This window comes from Loxodonta africana, chromosome 2, assembly GCF_030014295.1.
Source record: "Loxodonta africana isolate mLoxAfr1 chromosome 2, mLoxAfr1.hap2, whole genome shotgun sequence".
NCBI lineage: Eukaryota > Metazoa > Chordata > Mammalia > Proboscidea > Elephantidae > Loxodonta > Loxodonta africana.
In genome coordinates, this window is record NC_087343.1 from 59,440,633 (window position 1) to 59,456,109 (window position 15,477).

The following is a 15,477-nucleotide window of genomic DNA, read 5'->3' on the forward strand; positions in this document are numbered from 1 at the left end:
CTAGCTTTGCCTCATGGAATCAGACTTCTGTTAAGGGCTGATGCCAAGGTATCATTTCATAAATCCCCTCTTCTGGAGCTTGAGAGATTTAATAGTACAGTGCGCAGGGTATGTTATTCATCCCTGGAGGCTAATTTCCTGATTGCTGTTTAACTCCAGTAGTTAATATCACCCCCACCCCCAACCACCACCACCCTTTACCTCTGTCTCAATGTTTTTCTTTTGTTGTTGGCAATAAACTTTGTTTCCTTTGGGTTCAGGCGGCAAGAGGAGCACCAATCTTGGAGAAGACACTTGGCTACAATATATGGTACTTTCCAGAAAACAGCACTAACCTCACAGAGATAATGAACACAACTAATCAGCAACTTGAACTGAATCTAGGAGGCGAGACTTATTGTGTGTCTGTAAATTCTTACAATTCTATTGGGAAGTCTCCAGTGGCTACCCTGAGGATTCCTGCTATTCATGAAAAGTGTAAGTAGAGTGTGAACTTCTTATTTAGATGCCTGGCCCCATCCCAATCCGGGAAGGAGCAGTCCCTATCTCCTCAAGGGTATCTGTTTCTCTTGAGTCAAAATGGAAATAGAATGGAGACTTATATTTTAGAGGGAGGGGGAGAACAGAATTACCAATGTTGGTAATTAATGAGCCCCTTGTTTTCTTTTTTTGAAATGAAGTTCTTTTGGAACAAAGCCTGTGTTAGCAGAGACTTCATAAATCATGCAATACAAAGTCATAAGCTTAAAAGTTCTACCTGCAGCTTTTATTTGTAATGGTCTTACTGAATGTAAACTGAGGTTGAGACATATAAAAAACAGTGAGGTATGTCAAATTTGTCCTCAGGGGCTGTAGCCTCTCTTTTGAAATCGTCTCCTCTGGATGGTTATTGAGCACGTTCTCAACCTTGGCTTAATGCTCATCTTCCTGTTTTCTTCTCTTTTTCCTCTCCTATCCACCTACCAAATCATGAAAAACTCTGATGTTTATACATGCTAATAAATTGGCTCATTACACTGTTGACTAAGTAGTTTTTAACATTTTACTGTTCCTAGACATTTTAGACAAACTCATATTTTATATCCTGTTTTGGAATAAAATACCTTCTTTGATTCTTTTTCAAAGATTCTAGGCAATGAGTTTCCTCTCCTGTGCTTTATTTTTCTCTATAAAACTTATTGCTATCTTTCATTCTACAGATTTTCTCATTTATTTTATCATCTATCTTGCCCTCAATGATGTAAGTTCCTTGAGGGCAGGTATTTTTGTCTATTTAGTTTACTTAATTTCCAATGCCTAGAATGGGCATAGAGCAGTTGGCAAAAACAGGTACTCAGTAACTATTTGTTGTAACAAATGCACTCTCCAAGCAACCACCTCTCCCTGTTTACTTAGACCTGGACTGTTTCGGGCACTTACACTACCAGCTTTCTTCTTTCTTTGCTTCTTAAACTTAACCCATTTCTTCCCTTTCCTCACTTTAAAATTCCTGGATATGTTGTGTTTTTAGCTATACTTGATATTATTTTAAAAACCAGTTGCCATCGAGTTGATTCCAACTCATAGAGACCCCATGTGTGTCAGAGTAGAATTGTGCTCCATAGTGTTTTCAATTACTAATTTTTTAGAAGTAGATCACCAGGCCAGTCTTCTGAGGTGCTTCTGGTGGACTCAAACCTCCAGCCTCTGAGTTAGCAGCAAGCAGCAAGTGTGTTAACTATTTGCACCGCCCAGGGGCTCCTGGTGTTATTTTTGTTAGTATTTAATAAAAAAAAAAAAAGTATTTAATAGTATCCCCCAAAGTACCTAGTTCCTGACAGCCTAGTTCCTGCCCATCCAGTACTCCTAGTGATGAAGTTTCTTACAAATGATTATGTCATTGAAATGCACATTCTTTGTTAATGGAGGTCCTGCTAATTTGTAATCTAAGTTTCCTGGTGCGGCCCAGGAGTGGGAGACCGTAAAGGGTAGGGGATAAAAGCTGGGCTTTAGAGTCCAACAGCCCTGAGTTCCAATTTTTGCTCTTCCACTAGATATCATGTAACCTTGAGCAAGTTACCTTGCTTTTCTAAGCCTTAACCTACTTGTAAAATGTGGGTATTACATAATAGTACCTACCTCATAGAGCTGTTGTGAGGATTAAATGGGATTGTGCATGAAAAATGTTTTGTTTAGTGCTAATTATTTTCATTCTTAGTAAAAATTCTGAGAAATTAAATTTCTACTGACGTGGATTAACAATTTTAAGACTATTATGAAGTATACTTTAAACTTCATGCTAAATTCATTTAGTATTTTTCCCCAGCTGTAAAGGTACTTGCTCTGTGTCAGAAGTATCAGTATGATCATCAGTTATAACTGCTTTAGCCCAGGGGTCGGCAAACTATGGCCTATGGGTGGCATTTGGCCTGACATCTGCTTTCGTAAACAAAATTTGGTTGAAACACAGCTACACCTGTTTGTTTATGTTAGTGACTCCTTTCACACAACAGTGGGAGAGTTGAGTAGTTGTGCCTGACACCATCTGGCCCTCAAATCCTAAAATATTTAGTATCTGCCCCTTTACAAAAAGCATTTACAGACTCCTGTTCTAGACATATAAGAAAGTAGTGTTCTACAGAACTTTGTTTAATGAAATAGGATTAATTAGAGAATAGTTATAATAATAATTATTTTAAGTGTGCATCATTTTGCTAGATGATATAGCTTCACCCTCAAAATGACATTACGAGGTATGTGCTATTAGATCCATTTTATAGCTGATGAAGCTAAGATTCAAGAAAGCTTAGTTATTTGCTCAAAGTCTCTCAGGTGGGACTCAAGGTCAGGTCTGCATGATTCCAAACACGTACGATATACTTTATCCAGAATTTTGGACTTTGTATTATCAAAGTGACTTAGAGGTCTGGTCACAGATACTGTGTGACACTGAGCTGGCTCTTTACCCCTGTGGCCCTCCATTTTCCCATCTGCAAAATGAGGGATTAGCAGAGATAATCCTTTAGATTCCTTCTGACCTGAATGTCTTCTGAGTTCTACAAGATCTTAGCCAGTAGGCAGTGGTCTGAGACAGGCCTAGAATAGCACAGCCACTGAGTAGGAGGTTGGGACTGAGTTGGGGTAGAGACCGGGTTGGGCTAGGAGAACTGGCAAAGGTGAGCCACCACCAGTATCTGCAAACTGTGATAGATTGTGAGTGATTGCTTTCACGCAAATCAAAAGAAATAACTGATGTTCATGCTCAAAACCCCTTTCCCTTCTCCTAGGAAGGATCTTCTACCTTCTGTATTTCCCACTGCACCTGGGGAGGTATTGTATTTGAGTCATTGCTCAAAAAGTTCTTGTTGAATGATGGAAGGAATCAGTAATTAGTTTATATTCAGTAGAATGATAATTTGGAAACTTCTCTCACAGCACACTTAATGTTGCCCACCCCTTTAAGGTTGGCTCATGGCTTAATTGAACCTTTTCCACATTCCTGTGGAGCAGAGCCAGGTCTTGTTTCCCTCAGCCCCTGGAGCGCATTTGACCCTTTGAATCCAACTTCTCCTATTCCTCAGAATTCCAATACTGGTAGAAAGAAGGAGTTTGGAGTTAGGAACTGACAATTGTTCCAGTCTTCAGGTCAGGATTTGTGTGCTAGTGATTTACGGAGAAACTGCCTCCAGGAGGATTAGGAAAGGAAGTGAGGGAAGCTGAACCAAAAGTGTGATCTAAGATAAAATTCCTGCAAAGGTCCAACTCAAAAAGAAAGACCAGACTTGCTGGCCTGACAGAGACTGGGGAGACCCTGAGAGTATGGCCCCTGGACATCCTTTCAGCTCAGTAATGAGGCCACTCCTGAGGTCCACCCTGCAGCAAAAGATTAAACAGGCCCGTGGAACAAAACAAGACTTAAGGGACGCACCAGCCCTGGAGCAGGGACTGAAAGGTAGGAGGGAACAGGAAAGCTGGTAATAGGGAACCCAGGGTTGAGAAGGCAGAGTGTTGACATGCCGTGGGTTGTTAACCTGTGTCATACAACAATGTGTGTACTGTTTGATGAGAAACTAATTTGTTCTGTAAACCTTCATCTAAAGTTCAATTAAAAAAAAAAAAAAAAAATTCCTGCAGAGGGTGGTTTCAGCCTGAGCCTGCAGGGGGAATTGGGAGTGTAAGTTACTTCTCAAAATTATGCCAAATCAAGCAAAATACACAAAAACAATAAGAAGGACTCTGACAGAACCTAGGTGGAGCACCAATGTTGTCTCCTGTAAGAGACTAGGTGGTTACAAGGGCTCCAGCAATGACTTTCAGCCTGGACTGGAGCTGCAACTGAGAACCCATAGAGGTTATGAACAGGGGCAGGCAAGAGGGGGAAATGGGAGTCCTAGGGGTTAGGTAAGATTCATTTCCTGGCTCTGTCCCTCTTGCCTGGCTGGCCCCTGCTCCTACTCAGCTTCACATTTCCTTCATGCCTCCCTTGCCCTTCCTCAGAGCAATCTTTCAGATTGCCAAATCACTTGGCCTTTCTTCTAGGACCAGCGACTGGAGTGTCTCATGAAAGCTCGTTTTAGAAAATGACCTATTGATGGTGACTTACAAGAACAGAGACTTGTAAACATACACACGGCCTGCTAGGACTTATCGCTTAGGAAGAGCAAGACTCACCACCCGCAGCCCCTACCTAAACTCCTACACTTGGCCCAAGATTCCAGCTTCGAAAAGCTTTTTGATTTATTTGAGGGACACAACGTCTTCTGGAGTCCCTGGGTGGTGCAAATGGTTAAACATTCAGCTACTAACCAAAAGGTTGGTGGTTTGAATATACCAGAGATGCCTCGGGGGAAAGGCCTGGCAATCTACTGCTGAAAGATCACAGCCATTGAAGACCCTATGGAGCATAGTTCTACTGTGGAGCTGGAATTGACTCAGTGGCAACTGGTTGATTGGTCTACTCTTCTTTCCCCATCTAGGATTGTCTTTGATGCTCATTTAAACATATTTCATGTGGATTCCAGTTTTGAAGGCTGGCTGTCTTGTGCATGGTAATCAGCGGATGGGAGGAGAAATGTATGCTGATTTCCTAAACCCCACCCACCTCATGCCCTCCGTTTCTGCCTCACTGCACTTACAGTGATGGCCCCATTGCTCTAAATAGTGCTTTCATCTGAGTAGTCAGAAATTTTAAATAATATATCTCTCTGATCCTAATTAAATCCCAAATTGAATTGGAAGCCACTTGCTCAAATTTTCTATTAAAGGAATCCTTGTGGTCTGTTTCCAGAGATGAGTTTTCTGCCAAGCCTGCAGAAAACGTTGAGATTTACGTATGTGTCCGTATCTAAGCGCTTTGGATGGGTGTTATTCTTTCTGGTGCAAACACTATTCTTACTGGCTTGAGGATAGAAATCCATATCTAATTTGTGTGGGACCAGCCTGGACCAGTGAGGTTTGAAGGCATCTCCCAGGTATGATTTTAGGGTCACCATCTCCCAGATCCCCAGCCGAGAAGTTACTGGTGCTTGAAATTCTATTGTTAGAGATTCATTCTTTGTCTCAGATTTGGTTTCCTTTTCAGTTGCAGAGACTCCTGTGAAAGGTAAGTCTTTTTAGTCATCAACTCTCTAGTGAGATCCTTTTCTGGGAACAGGTAACTTTTTGATAGGTTAAGAAGGCACTTAATCATCAGAGGTGTGGGGTAAGGAAAAGGGATAATAAAGGGGATGAAAATAGCACAATAAGGGGAGGCTACAGTGGAGAACAGTTCTTTGGTATTGCAAACAGTTTGTGGTTGGCTACTAACCAAATCCACCCAGCAGCACCGTGGAAGAAAGGCCTGGTAATCTACTTGTGTAAGATTATGACCATTGAAAACTTTGTAGAGTGCAGTTCTACTCAGAAACACGCGGGGCTACCATAAGTCAGAATCAGCTGTACGGCAGTGGGCAGTGGAGAAGCTGAACTATGATCTTCTTTGCGATTTTGTGCAATGAATGGGTGCCAGTGTGGTTAGTGCATGTAGGGGATGAGCTGGGTAGCTGTGGAGCAATTCTTTTCTTGCCTTTCAGCATTTCGGTGCATTGAGGCCATGCAGGCCTACCTCACTCGGGACCAGCTGGTGGTGGAGTGGCAAAGCTCTGATCCGGAGGTGGACACATGGATGGTTGAGTGGTTCCCAGACTTGGACTCAGAGCCCTCCACCTTTGCCTGGGAATCTGTATCTCAGGCTAGGAACTGGACAGTCCAGCAAGGTAGCCAATGTGGAACCCTCAAACACCTTCTGTGCAGAATTCAATTTCGTTTTCATCTTTAACTGTGGCTTCAAGAACTGTAAATATGGTTAATAGCATTTGGCAAGCTGGTACAGCAGTTCAGTGAAGCAACACACTTGTTGGCATTTCCTAGCGAGGCTGAGACAGGAAGCTGTGGGCACATTTGTCAGTGGCTGAAATTCTAGGGAAGCCCGTGAGTGTCTTTTTTTTTTTTTCTTTTTCGGTCTGACATATGAAGGAATCTGTACGCCTAAGGCCAGGGTGAGGAAAAAGCCTCCATGAGCAAGGGCAGAGTTGGGAAGTCTTCAGAGCACTGCCAGTCCCAAATGAGTTTAAATAAATGTGAAAGACAGAAAGGAAACCACCTTTCTTATTAACCAACAAACTCCAGACTCTCCAATTAGCCCAGAAAGGGTCTCTCTGAGTGGGGAGAGAGCTCAACAAGAGGCCCCAGGCCTGCCCCTTGAGAGTCCTCTTTCCCTTCAAATCCTCTCCGGGCAGGTATTGCTGGTCCTCTGAGATTCCCTATTCCCCTTGATAGTGATGCTCCAACATGGACACAAAATTTTCCCTACAGTTCTTTTAGCTCAGCTGGTTCAGGCTGTTACGATGGCAATCATAATGACATTGTATTGAGTGTTGACTCTGTGCAGGACCCTAGGCTTACCTCAGTTAACTTTTATAAAAACCTTTAAAGTCAGGACTGTTATTGCCTCCATTTTACACTTACCCAAGAACACATAGATACGTGGCAGAGTATCCCAAACCCAAGTTTGCCTGACTCCAGAATCTGAGCTCTTACCTGCTGTGTTCAACACTGGCTTGCATTCTCTCTACTAAAGTTTTGAAAAACTGTGTATTTCCTTACAATTTTTAATTTGACCTAAACCTATTTTAATCTTAAGCTTAAATCTTGCAAAAGATATAAGTATTTTAAACAATACTGTTATAGCACTTTTAAAAAAAATATACCAGATGGAATCTAAATATCACAGAGGTTTGATAGCTACCATCACTCATTTAAAAAAATACATTAACAAGTTCTTTAAGAGTCAGAATTTTTTAATCATCCGTTTTGCTCCTTGAACTTGTTTTTCAATTCCATTCCTGACAGTATTTTATTATATTTTATATTTCAAAGACTTTTGTTGATGATCCTATCATATTTCTCTGCAATAAAATTTGTGTATGCGTTGAAATCTAACATTTAAAAAATTTTGTGTGATCCTGGACCTGCACTGCTGAAAAGATTTTCTGCTGGATTGTATTTGCATTACAATTATTAACATCACACAATTGATAAAAACAACATGCATATGTTAGAAATTTGGATAAACCAAACCAAACCAAACCCGTTGGCATCGAGTTGATTCCGACTCATGGTGACCCTATAGGACAGAGTAGAACTGAAATTTGGATACAGATTATTAACGATAAAAAGTAAAACTTCATTGGAAATACATTTCCTAATGAAATAGGAGGAGGAGGTGTTTTCTCCATTAGTTCTTTTAGCCTTTGATGATGACTTTTTACTGGTAGCGTTCAGCATCGACTTTATTCCAATTTTTCATTTTTATAAATGTACACGTTCAAAAACATTGCTCAGTACGTAAGTCGATAGGGTTGGATGGAGCTTTGTTACAGCAGTGCCACCTAGTTCTTTGAGCTCTTTCTGAGACAGGTGCCAAAAGTTACAAAGTGGTCTGCCTTCAAAAATGATGTTTCACGATCTGTCAGCTGACAGCTTGATGAAGTCAGGGAACTTTGTATAGTTATTCTTGATTCTTAGCTTTTCGTTTAGCAATGTTAATTCACATAAGGTTTCCAAAGTGGGCTCGGTGACTGAGTGAGAGTGCGAACCTTATTTACAGTTTTCCTTATAGCCTTGTCTTCACAAAAATATAGTTTTTAAAGAGTCTGAATATATTGTTAAAAAAAAAAAAAAGATGAGATGGCAAGCAAGATGGTTTCATCTTTCTTGGCAGTACCTTTAGGAAACTCACCTTCAGGAATGATACCTTAATTGACAGTAGACAAGGAATGGAGGTAGAAAGATCATTAAACAAAAATTCCGTCTCCCTGCCACTTCACTCTACAATACATCTGAATTGAGAAATTCCAGCATGGGTCAAAATATCCAGTTTCTTATGCTATTCTCTGCCCTAGTAGAAATATGTGTAAGGCGAGGAAATAAAGACTACTGCAGGTTTATCCAAAACCAAACCTGTTGCCATTGAGTCTAATCTGACTTATAACGACCCCATAGGGCTTCCCCATGGGGCTTCCAAGGCTGTAACCTTTATAGAAACAAACTGCCACATCTTTCTGTCTTTGGAAGGGACACTTTTTGTATTTCAATTTTTATTTGCTATTGATCTTCCTTCCCATTGGGACACAATATAGCAGTGGTTCACTCAAGCTGGGCTACACATACTCCTGGACATACTCAAAGACTTTCCAAGGGTACCTGGGCGTGCCTGGGTCAGCTTTCATTTGTCCTCTTGAGAACTTGCGTGTGGTAGAGGAGTTGGTGCCAGTTTTCCTCATCTATCTTCCACTTTACAAAAGAAAGCCACTCCTCTCACCCATGCCTAATTTGACTATAATGCATTCCCAGAGCAGCTGCTGACTTCAGACAGCCAAACCTTTCAGTTAGCAGCCGAGCTCTTAACCACTGAGCCACCAGAGCTCCTTACAGGTTTATAGTGCCTTGATTAAGAAGGCTTTCTGACACCAACACTTCCAGTTGCCCTGGGGGAATGCATTATAGTCAAATTAGGCATGGGTGAGAGGAGTGGCTTTCTTTTGTAAAGTGGAAGATAGATGAGGAAAACTGGCACCAACTCCTCTACCACACGCAAGTTCTCAAGAGGACAAATGAAAGCTGACCCAGGCACGCCCAGGTACCCTTGGAAAGTCTTTGAGTATGTCCAGGAGTATGTGTAGCCCAGCTTGAGTGAACCACTGCTATATTGTGTCCCAATGGGAAGGAAGATCAATAGCAAATAAAAATTGAAATACAAAAAGTGTCCCTTCCAAAACAGATTTCTGATCCTACTATAGCTGACTGGTCTTCTCTCATCTTTCATGGAAATTTTGTGACATCTATCTTCCTACCCCAATGAGTCAGTGTAATTTTACAGGCTCCTTGACTGAATTCCTTAGTTCCTTGATCCCAGCCTGTCTCCAGGTGGAAAACACTGTTTTAACACCCGCCATCATCAGAGACTCCTTCCCAGATACCTTGCTTATCCTGTGGATAAAACTAGAGCTTGGATCCTGTCTGTCTTCTATCCGTAACATTCCTTTATGTTCTGATTGCTGTTTAAGAGCTAGGCCCCTTCACCAAGTACGTGATGCAAGGAAGGAATGGCCTTCTTTACAAAAACTCTCCTGCCTCATGTAGACACAAGTAAGGCTTTATATTTTCAGTCCTATCAGTCCAACCACTTCTTAATATTTAATAGCATCTTGGAGCCCCGCTAACCAAAAAGTCAGCAGTTCAAATCCACCAGCAGCTGCTGGGAAACCCTGTGGGGCAATTCTACTCTGTTCTGCAGGGTTGCTCTGAGTTGGATTGACTAGACGGCAATGGGTTTTGTTTTTTTTTTTCTTATGTTAATAAGTATACTCATGCAGGGATGCAGGAAGACAGAGGAGCTAGAAATTATGCTGTTTGAGTTCTCCAGGGTGGTGTGCTATTGACAGAGGATTAAGCTTTATTCTGCAGCACTTTCAGGTCGTATGACAAAATCAGTGACAGAGAAGGGCCTTGATCTCTTACTTCTCCCTTCCTGGATGGCTCTGTGGTTCTGACAGGGAGGTACAAGATTTAGCTCTAAGAATCAGTTAGGAAGTCTTAGAGCTGAACTGGAATAGATAGATATGTATATTTTTTGATACTATTGTAAATGGAATTGTCTTAATTTCATTTTCAGATTATATAGAAATACAACTGATTTTTGTATGTTGATCTTATATCCGGTAATTTTGCTGAATTCATTTATTAGTTCTAATAGTTGAGTGTTTGTGTGTGTATATTCTTTAGAATTTTCTATATATTGAATAGACATTAGAGACCATCCAACCTAACCCCCTTATTTTACAGATGTGGAAACTATAGACAAATAGAATATCTTGCTTAAGAGCCATAACTCTCAGTAGAGAGTTCCTTCTATTATGCCATGCTTGGCACTTAATGCTCTCCCCCTGCCCTTTTTTTTTTTTTTAACAGATAAATTAAAACCTTTCGTGTGCTATAACATCTCTGTGTATCCACTGTCTCAGGACCGAGTGGGTGAGCCTTACTCTATCCAGGCTTATGTCAAGGAAGGAGGTATGTGTGGTCAGGAACCTGTGGGAGAAGGGAAACATTGGGGCTTACCCAGTATTCAGATAAGGCTGTGGATCCCTGGAGCTCATTCATGGTCTTCTTGTAGCCCACCCCTGCTGTACCTTCGGCTTATATTAAGCTATTACATTTGACACAATTGTGGTCAGGGTATAGATTCACTAAATTTCGAAGACAGGGTAGACATTAGAAATCAAGTCTAATCCCCTGATTTTCCAAATGGAAAATTGAGGCCCAGAAAGGTGAAATAACTTGCCCAAAGTGACACAGAAACTTAGGGTAAATAGCGCTCCAACCAGAAATAACATTTAATTAAGACCAATGTAGGAGCCCTACAGAGTTCATTATATATTAGGATGTTAGAAAATTATTTTTAATTGTGTAGTAATAAACAAGGGTTTTACTGGTGAAATGCTCAGACTTTATGTTTTTGGAAGTTAACATCTTCCAAATGCACCCTTCCATTCAACATTGGAAAAAATCTCCTGTCTTTCAAAAGTAGCCCATGGAGGCATATTCTTGAACTATTTGATAATGTCTGTATTTCACAGGTATGAATGAAAGAGCTAGGTGCCAAATTGTAGTGAGAGATACATAAAAAAAGTAGTTTTTCTCTGGTGTCGACACCTCTTTCCTTCCTTTTCATGATGGATGACTGCAGAAGACAATTTTCTCAAACAAGTGGATTCATTAATTCCCTACTCGGTTCCCATCTAACACCCCCAGCGCTGTGCTTTCGGCCTGACTAGATTTGGGTGTACATCAGAGCTTTTGTGGAGGAAGGACTTTCTGGGGCATGATTGAGTTTCTTTAGCTTTCTATCCTTTAAAGTTCCATCAGAAGGTCCTGTGACCAAGGCAGAAAACATTGATGTGAAGACAGTCACAATAACATGGAAGGAGATTCCTAAGAGTGAGAGAAATGGCTTCATCAGCAACTACACCATATTTTATCAAGCTGAAGGTGGTGAAGAATTTTGTAAGTGCACCCATAGCCTGGTTGAAAAACAAAACCCCCAAAAAACCCTATGGATACACTTGCCATAGAAGTGGCTCCTATGGTTGGGAGGAAGCATGTTCCTTCCACATTGGTTCAGAGGTGGATTCCAGATGATGGGCTCTGCTTTCAGGAAGGAAAATTCATAAAGGCTGTCCTAGTTTTATTCTCTTTGGTTAGAAATCCTGGAATAAAATTTGGATCTCATACAAGGCTACATACTAAATTTATGATGAAGATGATTGGAACTGAGTTATGATACAGATTGATAATGTCCATTTATAATTTTGCCCTTCCTTTGTTAATGTATCTGAAGAATATATGCTGCTATAAAATAGAGCAGATAATATTCTTAAAAGTTATACTGAATTGATGAAATGTGAAATAACCTCTTGATCCAGGTTAATATTAGTCTACCCTGGCACCACCAGGTACATTTATCAAGACCTTTTGGGTATAAAGTCACTGAGCTGCACAAATAGTTTATGATTAATTGCTAATCTAAACATTTGTGGTTCAGACCCGCCCAAAGGCTCTGAGGAAGAAAGGCCTGGTGATCTGCTTCTGTGACGATTACAGCCAAGAAAGCCCCATGGAGCAGTTCTACTCTGTAACAAGTGGGATCACCATGAATTGGAATTGACTCGACAGCAACGAGTTAATGGGTTTTGGGGTATAAGAAACTTCAGACCAGGCAATTAGTCTCTGGGGAAGAGGCTGATCTCTTTTGCTTTTGATGATACATTTTTTATTTTGATTCCTAAGTCAGTTAAGCTACTGTAGTAACAAACTAAACCTGAAATCTCAGTTGTTTAACACAGCAAAGTTTTGTTCTTGTTCACATTACAGTCTGATGTGTTTGGGTGGTCCATCTGCTTGTAGCTCCTCCGTCTGAGGCACGAGGCTTCTAGCATTGCTGTGTCAGGCAAGACGAAGGAGATACATTGGCTTATAAGTGCCGTGGCCTGGAAGAGACACACAACACTTCTGCTCACAGTCCGTTGGCCAGAATTGCTCACATGGTCCCAATATAATGCCGTAAAACCAAAATCCACTGCCATCGAGTTGATTCCTACTCATAGCGACCTTATAGGATCATAATTTTTTGTTGTTGCCATTTTTGCTGTTTGAAAGTACAATTCAGTGGTAGCTGAGTACCTTCACAATGTTGTGCAACAGTTACCACTCTCCAGTTTCAGAACTTCATCACCCCAAATGGAAACCCTGTACCCAGTCACTTTCCATTTCCTTCCAGCCTCTGGAAGCCACTAATCTGCTTTCTTGCTCTATGGATTTGCCTATTCTGGATATTTCATTTAAATAGAATCATACAATACGTGACCTTTTGTGTCTGACTTCTTTCACTTATCATAATGTTTTCAAGGTTCATCTATGTTGTAATTTGTATTATTACTTTATTTCTTTTTTATGATGGAATAATATTCCATTGTATGGATATACCATATTCTGTTTATGCAATAGTCAGTAGATGGATGTTTGCATTGTTTCCACCTTTTGGCTGTTGTGAATATTGCTGCTATGAATATTTGTGTACGAGTTTTTGTTTGAACATCTCTTTTCAGTTTTGGGGGGAAATATCTAGGAGTGGACTTGCTGGGTCATACGGTAATTTTATGGTTCACTTTTTTTTTTTTTTAATAACTTTTATTAAGCTTCAAGTGAACGTTTACAAATCCAATCAGTCTGTCACATATAAGTTTACATACATCTCACTCCCTACTCCCACTTGCTCTCCCCCTCTTGAGTCAGCCCTTTCAGTCTCTCCTTTCTTGACAATTTTGCCTGCTTCCCTCTCTCTCTATCCTCCCATCCCCCCTCCAGACAAGAGTTGCCAACACACTCTCAAGTGTCCACCTTATATAATTAGCTCACTCTTCATCAGCGTCTCTCTCCCACCCGCTGACCAGTCCCTTTCATTTCTGATGAGTTGTCTTCAGGGATGGTTCCTGTCCTGTGTCAACAGAAGGTCTGGGGAGCATGGCCACCGGGATTCCTCCAGTCTCAGTCAGACCATTAAGTTTGGTCTTTTTATGAGAATTTGGGGTCTGCATCCCACTGATCTCCTGCTCCCTGAGGGGTCCTCTGCTCTGCTCCCTGTCAGGGCAGTCATCGATTGTGGCTGGGCACCAACTAGTTCTTCTGGTCTCAGGATGATGTAGGTCTCTGGTTCATGTGGCCCTTTCTGTCTCTTGGGCTCTTAGTTGTCGTGTGGCCTTGGTGTTCTTCATTTTCCTTTGCTCCAGGTGGGTTGAGACCAATTGCTGCATCTTAGATGGCCCCTTGTTAGCATTTAAGACCCCAGACGCCACATTTCAAAGTGGGATGCAGAATGATTTCATAATAGAATTATTTTGCCAATTGACTTAGAAGTCCCCGCAAACCATGGTCCTCAAATCCCCGCCCTTGCTCTGCTGACCTTTGAAGCATTCATTTTATCCCGGAAACTTCTTTGCTTTTGGTCCAGTCCAATTGAGCTGACCTTCCATGTATTGAGTGTTGTCTTTCCCTTCACCTAAAGCAGTTCTTATCTACTGATTAATCAATAAAAAACCCTCTCCCACCCTCCCGCCCTCCCCCCCTCGTAACCACAAAAGTATGTGTTGTTCTCAGGTTTACTATTTCTCAAGATCTTATAATAGTGGTCTTATACAATATGTGTCCTTTTGCCTCTGACTCATTTCGCTCAGCATAATGCCTTCCAGGTTCCTCCATGTTATGAAATGTTTCACAGATTCGTCACTGTTCTTTATTGATGCGTAGTATTCCATTGTGTGAATATACCACAATTTATTTACCCATTCATCTGTTGATGGACACCTTGGTTGCTTCCAACTTTTTGCTATTGTAAACAGAGCTGCAATAAACATGGGTGTGCATATATCTGTTTGTGTGAAGGCTCTTGTATCTCTAGGGTATATTCCTAGGAGTGGGATTTCTGGGTTGTATGGTAGTTCTATTTCTAACTGTTTAAGATAACGCCAGATAGATTTCCAAAGTGGTTGTACCATTTTACATTCCCACCAGCAGTGTATGAGAGTTCCAGTCTCTCCGCAGCCTCTCCAACATTTATTATTTTGTGTTTTTTGGATTAATGCCAGCCTTGCTGGTGTGAGATGGAATCTCATCGTAGTTTTAATTTGCATTTCTCTAATGGCTAATGATCGAGAGCATTTTCTCATGTATCTGTTGGCTGCCTGAATATCTTCTTTAGTGAAATGTGTGTTCGTATCCTTTGCCCACTTCTTGATTGGGTTGTTTGTCTTTTTGTGGTTGAGTTTTGACAGAATCATGTAGATTTTAGAGATCAGGTGCTGGTCGGAGATGTCATAGCTGAAAATTCTTTCCCAATCTGTAGGTGGTCTTTTTACTCTTTTGGAGAGGTCTTTAGATGAGCATAGGTGTTTGATTTTTAGGAGCTCCCAGTTATCGGGTTTCTCTTCATCATTTTTGGTAATGTTTTGTATTCTGTTTATACCTTGTATTAGGGCTCCTAGGGTTGTCCCAATTTTTTCTTCCATGATCTTTATCGTTTTAGTCTTTATGTTTAGGTCTTTGATCCACTTGGAGTTAGTTTTTGTGCATGGTGTGAGGTATGAATCCTGTTTCATGTTTTTGCAGATGGATATCCAGTTATGCCAGCACCATTTGTTAAAAAGGCTATCTTTTCCCCAGTTAATTGACACTGGTCCTTTGTCAAATATCAGCTGCTCATACGTGGATGGATCTATGTCTGGGTTCTCAATTCTGTTCCATTGGTCTATGTGTCTGTTGTTGTACCAATACCAGGCTGTTTTGACTACTGTGGCTGTATAATAGGTTCTGAAATCAGGTGGGGTGAGGCCTCCCACTTTCTTC

General features: G+C 41.0%; 1 protein-coding gene across 1 annotated transcript in view; it reads left to right on the forward strand.

The window, feature by feature from the left end:
- The window catches only part of IL31RA (interleukin 31 receptor A), an 81,636-nt gene that overhangs the window by 46,179 nt on the left and 19,980 nt on the right, over nucleotides 1-15,477 (forward strand). The window contains exons 7-10 of the mRNA XM_010588146.3: nucleotides 261-477; nucleotides 6,051-6,233; nucleotides 10,489-10,590; nucleotides 11,437-11,583. Coding sequence (XP_010586448.2) covers nucleotides 261-477; nucleotides 6,051-6,233; nucleotides 10,489-10,590; nucleotides 11,437-11,583 — 649 coding nt within the window. The remainder of the gene's footprint in view (nucleotides 1-260; nucleotides 478-6,050; nucleotides 6,234-10,488; nucleotides 10,591-11,436; nucleotides 11,584-15,477) is intronic.